This window comes from Bos mutus, chromosome 11, assembly GCF_027580195.1.
Source record: "Bos mutus isolate GX-2022 chromosome 11, NWIPB_WYAK_1.1, whole genome shotgun sequence".
Classification (NCBI taxonomy): domain Eukaryota; kingdom Metazoa; phylum Chordata; class Mammalia; order Artiodactyla; family Bovidae; genus Bos; species Bos mutus.
The window spans coordinates 95,126,806-95,139,521 of record NC_091627.1 but is presented as its reverse complement, the minus strand read 5'-3'; the positions used below and the strand labels follow the sequence as shown (position 1 = coordinate 95,139,521).

At 56.2% G+C, this 12,716-nt stretch overlaps 1 protein-coding gene across 3 annotated transcripts in view; it reads left to right on the top strand.

The window, feature by feature from the left end:
* RAB11FIP5 (RAB11 family interacting protein 5) overlaps positions 1-12,716 on the top strand; it is a 43,420-nt gene that overhangs the window by 28,232 nt on the left and 2,472 nt on the right. The window contains exons 4-5 of one of the 3 annotated variants that reach the window (XM_070379806.1): positions 7,007-8,998; positions 12,524-12,713. In XM_070379806.1, coding sequence (XP_070235907.1) covers positions 7,007-8,998; positions 12,524-12,713 — 2,182 coding nt within the window. The remainder of the gene's footprint in view (positions 1-7,006; positions 8,999-12,523; positions 12,714-12,716) is intronic. The other 2 variants (XM_070379807.1, XM_005901332.2) reach the window with 2 other exon arrangements.

The window sequence follows — 12,716 nt, the reverse complement described above, 5'->3', positions numbered from 1 at the left end:
GATGCAGGGCCTTTTAGCTTTGAGCCCTGACTGTCTCGCAGCTCTCCGTACAGCCTCGGAGATGAGTATGTGGGGGGATCAGTCTCTGGGTGATGTGTCTCCTACTTAGGAGCAGCTTCTGTTCCTGCTCCCCAGCCCTATTCACCGGAGCCCAGGGAACTGCTGGCTGCCTGCTGCCTAGGGGAAGGAGTGGTGGGCCTTTCTCAGATGCCCAGGCTGAGCCAGTGGCCCTGTGGCTACTAAGAGATTGTAGGTGGTATGGTGGAGGGAGGGGCACAGACCACGGGCCAGTGCTGCCGTCCATGGGGTGTCTCTGGGCCTTTTCCAGAGCAGGAGGGATGAGGGGACGTTTCTCTGTAAGGCAGTTCTTAGGCAAGTGCCGGGCATTGTGCTCAGAGCTCTGCAAGCTGTGACTGAGTGATGTGGGGGTTGTCCTTGCTGCTGCTTACCGTTTTCCTTCAGTTTCTCCGTGTCTTCTGATGGCCTTTCAGAGGCAAGAGAAGTTGGATGACTGATGAACATAAGGAAGCTGAGGTTTTTGTCCTTCTGGACTTGAATTCCAAGCTCACCCTCTGCAGGTTGGAGGGCAGATGGGGCTTCCTGCCCTCCCTGAGGCCCATTTGCTTACAGTGGCTGCAGAGCAGGCTCTGCGGCCTGGTGTCCAGGCAGGGGAGGGAATGTTCTTGGAGTAGAGTGACCTGGACTTTGAGCCTTGTCAGTGTCACCCTGGCCCAGTGTGCCTCGGAGCGGGGGCGCTGGTCTGGGAGAAACCACCTTTGGTGTCTGCTCAGAGGGCTTGGGGCTTTTGAGCAGAGAATAAGAGGTGAGCAGGAAGAACTTGTGGCAGGAAGCCATAAGTTGGACACCTAGAACTGGAGTGACTGAAAATAGCTGCGAGACCCCCAGGGGAGCCTGTCTGCAGACCCAGAGGTTTGGGTGCCTCTGCCCCAGGGCTACCATTGAGAAGTGCTGGGTGTTCCTCACTAGGCAGGGCAGCGGCGCCCTCTAGTGCTCCCACACGGCACTGAGCCCCAGGAGAGGCCGGAGGCGGGCTGTGCTGTGCTTGGTGTGCAGAGAAAAGCTGTTGCTGTTGGAGAAGGAGCCAGAGTATGCGAGGCCAGGAAGGGGGTCCTCCCGTTCCTCCTGCCCTGCCCCTCGTCTGCCAGGTCCCATGACTGCCACACTAGCCCGTACCAGCATTTGTGTGTGTGTGCGCATGCGTGTGCCTGTGTGTGTGTGTTGGGCGGAGTGGGTGGTTCAGATCTGGGCCATTGGATTAGGCCCTGCTTACCAGCCCTACTGTGGGCCATTCACCCTGGGCTGCAGCACAGGCTACTTTAGTGTGTGTTTTAGGACCATCATGACTGTGCGCGTAAAACCCACCAGTGCCAAAACAAGTGCTTTCTGTGTCTGTCCCTTTCTGATCCTCTTAGGGGGACCTCTTAGGGTGACCTCTTAGGGCACCTCAGGCTCCTGTCTCCTCCCTTCACACTAACCGTGGATCTTTGTGCTCAGTAGCAGATCAGGTGATGTATAAAAACATTTTATTAAAAAATTGAGGGTACTCATGGTCCAGCCTAGAGGCATATGTATTGTGGTGGTCTTTAGCAGTCTCTGCATCAGCCCCAGCCCCTCACCAGATGTGAACAGCGAGGTCTCGATGAACCTGGAGTGTGCGCTGGCTACTGAGAGAACTCGGGGTCTCAGGGGCATCCTTAGTAGTGTAAACACGTAACTCAGGCGTGTGCCAGTGACTTAGAGGTAATGAGGCCCTAAGTCCTATTTGTGCCTGTTTTCCTGGCATAGTCCCCTTTACTATATTAAAAATATTCTGGTTTGGAAGATAACTCTTATGGTCTCCCTACTTTGCATTTGCAGCATTCAGGCTGCCCCCATCCCGGTCACCTCACTGCCCAGATGAATGGAGAGGGTGTCTTGTTACATTTCCTGGACATTAGGGTACCTGCTAGGCAGATGGCAGGGTGGAGTCATGGGGGGTGCTGGCTGAAGGCATGTGGGCTGGGCTGGGGATGCCTGAAAGGCTGGCTTTGACCTTTTTAGGGAGTGTCTGGGGGAGAGCGTTTGTAGATCTCCATGCCCCTTACAAATAGCTGTGAAAAGAAGAGAAGTGAAAAGCAAAGGAGAAAAGGAAAGATATAAGCATCTGAATGCAGAGTTCCAAAGAATAGCAAGGAGAGTTAAGAAAGACTTCCTCAGCGATCAATGCAAAGAAATACAGGAAAACAACAGAATGGGAAAGACTAGAGATCTCTTCAAGAAAATTAGAGATACCAAGGGAACATTTCATGCAAAGATGGGCTCGATAAAGGACAGAAATGGTATGGGCCTAACAGAAGCAGAAGATATTAAGAAGAGGTGGCAAGAATACACAGAAGAACTGTACAAAAAAGATCTTCACAACCAAGATAATCACGATGGTGTGATGATCGCTTATCTAGAGCCAAACATCCTGGAATGTGAAGTCAAGTGGGCCTTAGGAAGCATCACCATGAACAAAGCTAGTGGAGGTGATGGAATTCCAGTTGAGCTATTTCAAATCCTAAAAGATGATGCTGTGAAAGTGCTGCACTCACTATGCCAGCAAATTTGGAAAACTCAGCAGTGGCCACAGGACTGGAAAAGATGAGTTTTCATTCCAATCCCAAAGAAAGGCAATGCCAAAGAATGCTCAAACTACCGCACAGTTGCACTCATCTCACACTAGTAAAGTAATGCTCAAAATTCTCCAAGCCAGGCTTCAGCAATACGTGAACCGTGAACTTCCAGATGTTGAAGCTGGATTTAGAAAAGGCAGAGGAACCAGAGATCACATTGCCAACATCTGCTGGATGGTGGAAAAAGCAAGAGAGTTCCAGAAAAACATCTGTTTCTGATTTATTGACTGTGCCAAAGCCTTTGACTATGTGGATCACAATAAACTGTGGAAAATTCTGAAAGAGATGGGAATACCAGACCACCTGACCTGCCTCTTGAGAAATCTGTATGCAGGTCAGGAAGCAACAGTTAGAACTGGACATGGAACAACAGACTGGTTCCAAATAGGAAAAGGAGTATTTAAGGCTGTATATCGTCACCCTGCTTATTTAACTTATATGCAGAGTACATCATGAGAAACACTGGACTGGAAGAAGCACAAGCTGGAATCAAGATTGCCGGGAGAAATATCAATAACCTCAGATATGCAGATGACGCCACCCTTATGGCAGAAAGTGAAGAGGAACTGAAAAGCCTCTTGATGAAAGTGAAAGTGGAGAGTGAAAAAGTTGGCTTAAAGCTCAACATTCAGAAAACTAAGATCATGGCATCCGGTCCCATCACTTCATGGGAAATAGGTGGGGAAACAGTGGAAACAGTGTCAGACTTTATTTTTCTGGGCTCCAAAATCATTGCAGATGGTGACTGCAGCCATGAAATTAAAAGACGCTTACTCCTTGGAAGGAAAGTTATGACCAACCTAGATAGCATATTCAAAAGCAGAGACATTACTTTGCCAACAAAGGTCCATCTAGTCAAGGCTATGGTTTTTCCTGTGGTCATGTATGGATGTGAGAGTTGGACTGTGAAGAAAGCTGAGTGCCAAAGAATTGATGCTTTTGAACTGTGGTGTTGGAGAAGACTTTTGAGAGTCCCTTGGACTGCAAGGAGATCCAACCAGTCCATTCTAAAGGAGATCAGTCCTGGGTGTTCTTTGGAAGGAATGATGCTAAAGCTGAAACTCCAGTACTTTGGCCACCTCATGCGAAGAGTTGACTCATTGGAAAAGACCCTGATGCTGGGAGGGATTGGGGGCAGGAGGAGAAGGGGACGACAGAGGATGAGATGGCTGGATGGCATCACTGACTCGATGGACATGAGTTTGGGTAAACTCCCAGAGTTGGTGATAGACAGGGAGGCCTGGTGTGCTGCAATTCATGGGGTCACAAAGAGTTGGACACGACTGAGCAACTGAATTGAACTGAACTGATGCCCCTGGGACCAGTGCATGGAACTAACAAGGACACACGGCTCGTCTCAGTCTAAGGAAGATCTGTCCACCAGTGCAGCCTTGCCCCTAGCTACAGGGGTGTCCTCCTCATGCTGTAGGGAGTCACCCAGCGACGGCTGTGTTTAAGAAGAGGGTGCTTGTCAGAGTGAGCAGACGACTGCTATGTTAAGTGCTGGGTTCATCCAATTGCTGTAAGGTTCTTGAAGCAACACTAAGGCCCTGAAGTTTTATTCTCTCACACCGGAGGGGCAGAGACCTTTGGACTTCTGATTTCTTTCCCCAGCTTTTGGTCCTGGAAGAGAAGATGAGTCAGGATATGTTGAAACCTCGATGGTTGGTGGGGGTCGGGAGGAGCAGGGCAGCAGTGTGCGGGGCTGGCATAGTGGGCCCTGTTCTCAGAGCATACCGTGCAAAGACAGCCCCACACGGCAAGGTGTCTCTGATCAGTGTCAGATGCAGTGGTAGGGAGGGGAGTTTTTTTTGTTGTTGTTTTTGCCCAGGCTGCACAACTTGGGGGATCTTAGTTCCCTAACTAGACATTGAACCTGGGCGCTCCACAGCGAAAGCGTGGAGTCCTAGCCACTGGACCGCAAAGGAATTCCTGGGAGGGGACTTTGTAAAGTGAGAACTTGCAGAATTTGCAGCTGGTGTGGAGCTGGGGGACGCATGGGGGCAGGGAGGACGGATGAACTAGCGAAGTGCTGGCTCTGGGGTGGCTGCTAGCTAGGCTTTGTACCTGGAGCTCCTTCCTCTAGGGAAAGCCATTTGCGGGTGCCATACCAACGGGTTCGTGTGCCCCTCTGGGGAGCCAGTGGAGGGAGGGTTGCCAGCCGAGCCTGGGGCTCCCAGCTCTTCCCCTGCCCTCTCCTGCCCTGTGGCTCTGACAGTCCGCCAGATTGCTGCAAGACCGCATGGGTGAGTGGGGCCAGGCCGGCGCTGAGGGCTGTGGCGTTAAGCTTGGGGCTGTTTCATGTTTGATGGAGCTGCTTCTGTCAGACCCCTCTGTCCACTTGTCATCAAGGGCACTGGGAAGAGCTGGCTCCGCTTCGCTCAGCCCTGCTCCTGGGGCCGAGCCCCGCCAGCAGGGTTGGTGCTCCGATGGTGGGGTGGATTGGACCACGCAGTGGTGGGGCTTTGCTCTCCTGGCCCCTGAGGCAGACGTTTCTGGAGGGAGGGAGAAGGGAACTCTGGGCACAGGGTCCTCCCTCTCTCAGTGTCTTTACCGTATGTCTTGACCATATGTCTTGACCATAGAGGCAAAGCTGTTCTGGAAAGCCCTGGTGAGGTGGGAGAAGGCAGGACTTTATACGCCCCGCCCCCCACCCTTTCCTCCCCGCCTGCCGGGAGTTATTACAGGGCAAAAACAGGCTCAGAAGAGTCTCTGGAAGCTGGATTTTTAAGAGAAGCCCAGGGGTTGGGGTCTGACTGTGTCCCACCTTTGAGACTAGGCCGATAGACTCCAGCTTGTCTGGGAAGCCCTCCTGTGCTGCTGGTTGAACTGGCCTCCTTCCCATCACCTGCCCCTGGTGTCTGCAGATGAGCTGGCCCGGCCTCCGCCCAGCCCCCCGGGACCTCGTCTGACTGGGCCCTGGCTCCCTGGAAGCGTCCTGGCTTCAGACTCCTGGGCTTCGTTCTGTAGGCGCCTCTCCTACCCCTGCCCTCCTTCCTCTTGGGCTGACTGTTGAAGCCTGGCCTCTGCGACCTCAGAGTTTGCCCCCAGCATTTCCCCGTGGGAAGGAGCTGCTTGAATGAAGACGGATGTATAGGAGTTCTTCAGGATGTTTCCATCTGGGCTGGCAGGGATAGAGGAATTGGGGGTCTTAGGGCTTGTGGGGATGGAAGATGGTACTCAAAATAGCAGGCAAGGCCACTGAGGTCTGGGTCTGACAGGTGGGCTGAGCTGCAAGGCATTGTTGGACTGCTGAGAATGAGGGTGTCAGGCCCCCCTTTTTCCCTGTGGTATCATTCTGGCCTTCTGTCTGTGTCCCGGGGGTGTCCCAGAGAAGCCAAGAGCTCTCATTTTAGAGTCTGTCCCTTCCCATTCCCCTCAAGTCAGCTGCATGCCATAGATAAGGCATAAGTGCAGGGTGTGCTCCCCGCAAGGAGACCCCAGAGGGGGCACCTGAAGGCCAGCAAGTGTCTTGGTTAATGTAAGTGTATCATCAGGGAGTGGATTTCCTAGGGGAGCCAGGGATCTGTGTGGGGGACCCCAGGAGGCCCCTGGTGACATCTAGAGTTGCTGCTGCTGCCACGTTCCAGCCTTGGTCTCCTCGCAGGGTCACTTCCAAGCCTGGCCTGCCGGTGTCCTTGGCAAGAGGCTGCCTGCCGGGTGCCGGGCTAGGTGGATGCCTGGTGGCAGACATCCTCAGCAGTGTCTCATCCTCTTTGGCTGGTTATGGTACCCCTCCCAGAAGCGAGAAGGCCACCACGGAACGTTCTGTCTGGTTGATACTGTGTTGCTTCTGATAACAGCCCCATCGTCACCTTCCATTTCTGCCAGGGCTCAGGAGGACCCAGGCTGTTTTCAGGGGTCAGAAGGTCAGGCACTGGCTGGGTTCTTGGTCCTGACTTTGTCCAGCCACATACCTGCGACTGGCTTTTCTCTGGTCTGTCTATCCTTTCCCAACCAGCCGGTATTTTCTTTTCTCAGTCCATAAAGAGATGTAAAGTGCTTTCTAGTTGGTTCTTCAGATGGCAGTCTGGCATTGAGTAGTTGTCAGCATGGGCTCATCCCACCTGTAAAATGGGAGTATTGCTCCTCGGGGTTGGTGTGAGGATCAATCAGATGAGCTCTGTCCAGCATCTTCGTCCTGGGGGTGCTGCCTCATCATGTGCGTGCCGGGGGCTTCCCTCTATCCCTGGGCCTGCATCCCTGAGCCCAGCCCGTAGCACTGTGGCACCTCTTCCCCAGGCGGGTGGGGGGAAGGCCGTGGGGCTCAGCAGGGGCCTCTCCAGTCTTGACATTAACCAGGAGGCTCACGGTTTTGTCTCCCCCCACAGCCTGGACGTGTCTCCTCAGGTAGAATCTGGCCTGGCTGCTCTTCCTCACCACCACCCCTGCTCCCCCTGTGCTCCGGCCCCCCCCACTGCTCCCCTGCTAAGCACTAACCTTGGTGCAGCCGCCTCCCCTGCTGCTGCCGCTGCCGCCGCCATCCCCGAAGCCACCCCATCTGGATTCTCGGGTCTCACCAACCCGTTCCTCACCTCCCTGCAGAGCAACCCTTTCTTCGAGGAACTCATAGCCGACATAGCACTAAACTCTCCTTCACCTGCTCCCTCTCTCCCCAGTGCCTCGAGGGCCAACCCCACCCCCCTGGCCTCCCCTGGGAAAGCCCTGCCTGAGTGGGACGACACGTTCAACATCTTTGCTGCCAGCAGGCTGCGTCCAGAGGCCAGGAGTGAGATCCTGGCCCCACCAGGAGCAGGGCTGGAGGCGACTGGGCTGCAAGACCCAGGCCTCGGGGCCATGACAATGAAGGCAGCTGAGCTCCAGGGGGACCCTGGGGGAGGAGAAAGAGGTGGGAGCAGCGTGTGGCTGGAGCCCAGAGTTCCTCCGGACTTGGGACTGGACTGTTCGAGCACAAGTGTGGCTGACCCAGGGCCCCTCGGGTCAGAAGGGGCCTGTCTGCCTCCCGCGTCAGCCCAGCTGCACCCGGGAGCCTCAGCCTCCGGAGCAGACAGGGAGTTGCCTGCCCCAGGAGGGGAAGCAGGGCAGAGTCCGGCAGATAGCGCGACGTCTCTGTTTAGCTCCCCAGAAGTAATCAGCGTGTGGGAGAGGCTGCCTGGCCCAGACAGCTTCCCTGAGGCCCACCAGGACCAGGAGACCTGCCGAGGTGGAAGCCAGGTCTTCCACGAGCTCGATACAGTGGACGATTCCTGGCCATGGGATGTGGTCACCGTTTCTCCTGCGGCGGAGACTACCTCACCGGTCCTGCAGGGAGGGTCATCTGATGAGCTGCCTCCTCCCCAGATGCAGCCACGGTCACCAGAACCTGTGAGCCCCCAGAGGAGCGGGGGGCTGCCCCCCCCGGAGCCAGACTCAGAGTCCAAGCCCGAGTGGGAGTTGGACCAGGGGCTGCAGCCCCAGACACCACCTCCCAAGCCACCGCGTCTCTTCACGCCTTCAGATTCCCAGGAGAAGGAGGCAGCAGCAGCGGAGGAAGAGAAGAAGGCAGAGGCGGTGGAGGAGGAGGCGGTGGGGGGGCTGAGTCGCAGGGGGTCAGAGACGGGAGAAGAAGATGTCATCCCACGTGCCCCCATCGCTGGGCCTCAGGAGGCCGAGCAGGAGGAGGAGGCCGAGCAGGAGGAGGAGGCCCAGAAGCCCGAGCTGGAGTCTGACAGCCATTCCTCTGGAGCCACGCTGGGTGGGCCAGGCCCAGATCTAGCAGAGGGTGCCAGCCCTCCCGCGGTGTCCGGGCCCTGCCTCTCTGTGCCTGCCAGCTGCCCTCAGGGCCCTGCCCCCACACCCCATTACTCAAAGAGCTTGGCTCTTCAGCAGATGTGGGGGACTCCAAAGAGAGAAGACCCTGAGGCCCAGTGCCAGGATCCAGCAGGAGAGGGGCCTGGGTTCCTGACAGGCAGCCGCCGACAGGCTGGCTTAAGGCTCTCAGAGGAGGATGCCTTGAACCCCTTCACGTCTCAGGGGAGCCAAGATCCCCCCAGCCTTCCATCCACATCCCCTCCAGGGTCCAGGGAATCTTCCATCCGCTCTGGTCCAGAAGAGCTGCCCACCCCCCCAGAACCTGCCCTGCCACCACCCCATCTCCCGCCCGGGGCCAGCCACCACCATGGGAGCCCCAGCCCTCCATGTTCTCCCCTGCCTGGAGCCTGGACCTTGACCTCTTCCTCCCTACCCCCTGGGGAGCCAGCCTCCCCCACTGGGAGCCCCCCCACCCCACTTGGGGAGGACCACGCTGCAGGCACCCCAGCCTCCCCGCTTGCGCTTCTGCCCTTGGAGACACGACCAGCTGAGGATCCACAGCCCAGTGCCAGGTGAGCGGCCACCGGAAAACGCTCTCCAGGGGGAAAGGGGGTGAAGGGGGGGCAGAGCGGCCCAAGGACTGAGGTGTTCACATTCCCGCCTCAGCCCCTTCGGGGGTGGGTGACGGGCTCCTTCACCCCAGAGCTCTGGAGACACGAGCCTTCCATGGTGCTGGCTTGGAGGCTGCTTCCTCTTGGGACCTTGGGCCAGCAGGTGCCCCCCATAAGTCAGGAGTTGGGGGATGATGACGATAAGGTGAAGAGGGGAGGCATGGAGTGGGGAGAATGATACAGGCCAGCAGGGGAGCAGAGATGAGAGCTTAGGTTCTCAGCACAAGGGAGGCTGGGGCAGTTCAGCTTGTCAGATGGGGGCCATGTCCTCCCAGGCAGGCCTGGGGAAGTAGGTTGTGAAGGCAGAGAGTAGAGGGAAGGGGCTGGCACTGGAGTCAGAGAGGAGAGCCAAAATACCTTTAGAGGACAAAAGAAAATCTAAGATGCTCCCTCTGTATGACCCCCAGAAAAAAGGCTTGTTTTTTTCTGACTCCAGTAGGTGCTCATTGGTTTGCATTTGTGCCTTTCACGGGGTGGTCCCAGTGTGCTTAGGACTGTGCTGAGAGGACAGTGGATGCCTGTGAGGCTGTGGTCACTGTGGCAGTGGTCTGTTTGGGAGACTTAGGAGGCCGAGACCTCACCAGGTGCCTGGTGAGGGGTGACCAGAGCTGAGTCCTGTAGAGATAGGTCACTGTGGGGAATGGTGTACAACTTAGCAGGAGCAGCAAAATTCAGAGGGAGTCTGGCGCTCTGGGAGAGCTGAGTGAAGAGGCAGGGGTGGGTAGCAGGGGGCACAGGCTCTAGCACTGGGTCTGTAGGCCCCCAGCCCACCAGCTCATACCTTTGGGCATCCAAATTCATTTGAGTGTCCACTGTATGTCGGCCACTGAACAGAGATGAAAGACACTACTGTATCCCCAAGGGGTTCCCAGTCCAGACAGAAGACAAAAGTGAACCCGAAGGGAAGCCCCAGAGGGCCAGTGCTGATTTCTGAGAAGTGGGTGGGAAGGAGTCTGGGCTGCTCCCGACTGCTGTTCCGGTGAGAGGTGGTGATGCTGATCCCAGAGGTGGGAGAGAGGAGGTGATTGTAGCTTCCTTGCTCTGATGACAGCAGCCTCAGCTGGCGCTGCCACATTCCAGTACCACTTCTAATTATACTCACCACTTTCTGGAAGTTTTATTCTCTTCAGAGTTGGCATCACGTCTGTACTTGGCATGTTCCTTACATCAAGACATGGATGGGCCAAGTAAAGCTGTCCCCATTTCTCAGATGAGGAAATGAAGTCTGTGAGAGCTGCGGGGTCCAGGGTCCCCAGACGTATCGGACAAGCAGACCGAGGGCTCAGGACTCCAAGCCCCCATTCAGGGTGTTTCTGTGCCCTACTTGTATTCCTCCCCTCCTTTGGCACAGCCCCTCGGTGGCCTGAGCGCTGCCTTTGCATCTTCCTCCTCATGTGAACGCCTCCGTGGGCAGGACGGGCTGGATGTGTTCTTTTCCCTACTGTCTGCCTCCGCCTGGGCTCTCTGCCTCTCCTCCTGGGTTGACACTGAATCCGCAGCCCTGTCCTGAGTGCCAGAGCTGGCTTCTCTGGGGCTGGCTGGGCCTCCCTCCAGTGTAGTCAGGGCCTTGGACTAAGCCATTGTGCTTCCTCCCATCGAATAGTCCAAATCCTCTGTGAAGTAAGTGAAAATTTTGAGAGGTGCCCTAGAGGCAGATGAGTTGATTTGGAGGCTAGTTCTTGCAGTTTGGGTACCTGTGACAGGTACCAGGTGCTGGGGGATCTCCAAGGAGAGTCGCCCCAGTAAGCATGGGGGAGATCAGGAAGGTTTCCTGGAAGAAATGGACTTGCACAGCCTTGAAATATGAACAGGCGTTAGCAGGCCGACAGGCAGAGGGACAGTGTTCCAGACAGAGGAACAGCTTTTATAAGAACGTGAAGGTGACGGAGAGCATGTTTTCCTCTGGCTGGAGGGACAGAGGGAATAGGGCCGGAGGACAGACCTGGGGCCCGGCTGTGGTGGAGATTGTGTTTTCTTACTTTGATAGGGGCTTCCCAGATTCAATGGTAAAGAATCTGCCTGCAAAGCAGGACTGCAGAAGACCTGGGTCCAATCCCTGGGTTGGGAGATCCCCTGGAGAAGGGCATGGGAACCCACTCCAGTATTCTTACCTGGAGAATCCCACAGACACAGGAGCCTGGTGGGCTACGGTCCATGGGGTTGCAAAGAATCAGACACGACTGAAGCGACTTGGTACACACACGCTTGGATAGGGAGCTGGTGGGTAGAAGGGTGAGGGGAGACCGTCGTCCACAGGGGATGGGGCAGCGGTTGGAGGTGGGTGCTTGGGTGTGGCTGGGAAAAGGCTTACCCAGTGCTGGCTTGGAAGGGAGGGGATCGTGTGGGAGAAGGCAGCAGAGCTTGATGTTTGTCAAGGTTGAAGTGGAGGGAGGGCGTTCAGAGGGCTTCCTAGGCTTCTGATTGAAGCCATAAGAAGCTAATGGTGCCTGATTCTCTCTGCCGGGGAGCACTTGAAAGGGCAGTCAGGCTGGAGATGAGTGTGGACCCTGAAGAAGCCAGTCTGCAACTGTCTACATAGGTCTGGAGCTCAGGGGTGCAGTCTGGGCTGGAGATGGAGTGTAGGGGTTGGGGCGGGAACCGAGAGGCAGACCCTCAGCTGAGACTGAGAAGGATGTCAGGTGTCTGGAAGCCAGACAGAGGTTTGGGGTTTCCAACCAGGCAGAAGGGGCAGCCCAAAGGAAGAGTAAGTGAGCGGTGCCAGGGGAGGATCACAGAGAGGTCAGTGAGGCGAGAGCTGAGGGGTCCGTGGCCTCAGCAGGAACGCTTGTGACAGGCCAGTGGGGGCCGCTGTCCTGATGGGTTGAGGAGTCGATGAAAGGTGGGAACTTACAGAGAGAATGCAGTCCACATGCTCTGGAGAGGCTGGTGAGAAGGAAGAGGAGGTAGAGATGACCGAGGGGGATGGCTAGACGAAGACAAGCTCAGACAAGCTCGAGGGAGTGTTTCTCAGGCCTGTGTCAATTCTGCTAGCAAGCAACCAGTAGAGTGAGGTGGGCCAGTGACCAAGCACCACAGGTTTGCCTGGTCTTTCCGGTTCTAGCACTAAAAGACCTACCTGTTGGGAATTCCCCGCCCTGGGAAAATTAAGAAACTGGGAGGATTGATCATCACCCTAGAGAAAAGTTACAATAGAGAAGAGGAGGGAGGGAGGGAGTTGCGGGGTTGGGGGTTCTGGGATTAAAGACTAAAGACTGGGATTAGGTCCAGAGAAGTTTGTAGCACCTCCTGGGCTGTCTCCGTGAAGAGGGAGGGGTCTGAGGGAGGGAGGAGGGTCAGGTGGTGGCAGGCGGAGAGCAGGGCAAGGGGCCGCCAGGTGGTGAGCCCTGCTGGCCCCACGGAGAAGGTGGCCCTTCTCCCTTGTGCCACTCGTTCTCCCCGTAACGCATCTCCCGTCTGTCTTCACAGTCCCCACCCTGTGAAGCCCCTCAGCACTGCCCCAGTGGAGGGGAGCCCTGACCGGAAGCAGTCCCGCTCCAGTCTGAGCACAGCCCTGAGCAGCGGGCTGGAGAAGCTCAAGACAGTCACCTCCGGCAGCATTCAGCCTGTGGCTCCAGCCCCCCAGGTTGGCCAGACTGCGGACGCCAAGAGGCTGAAGGTG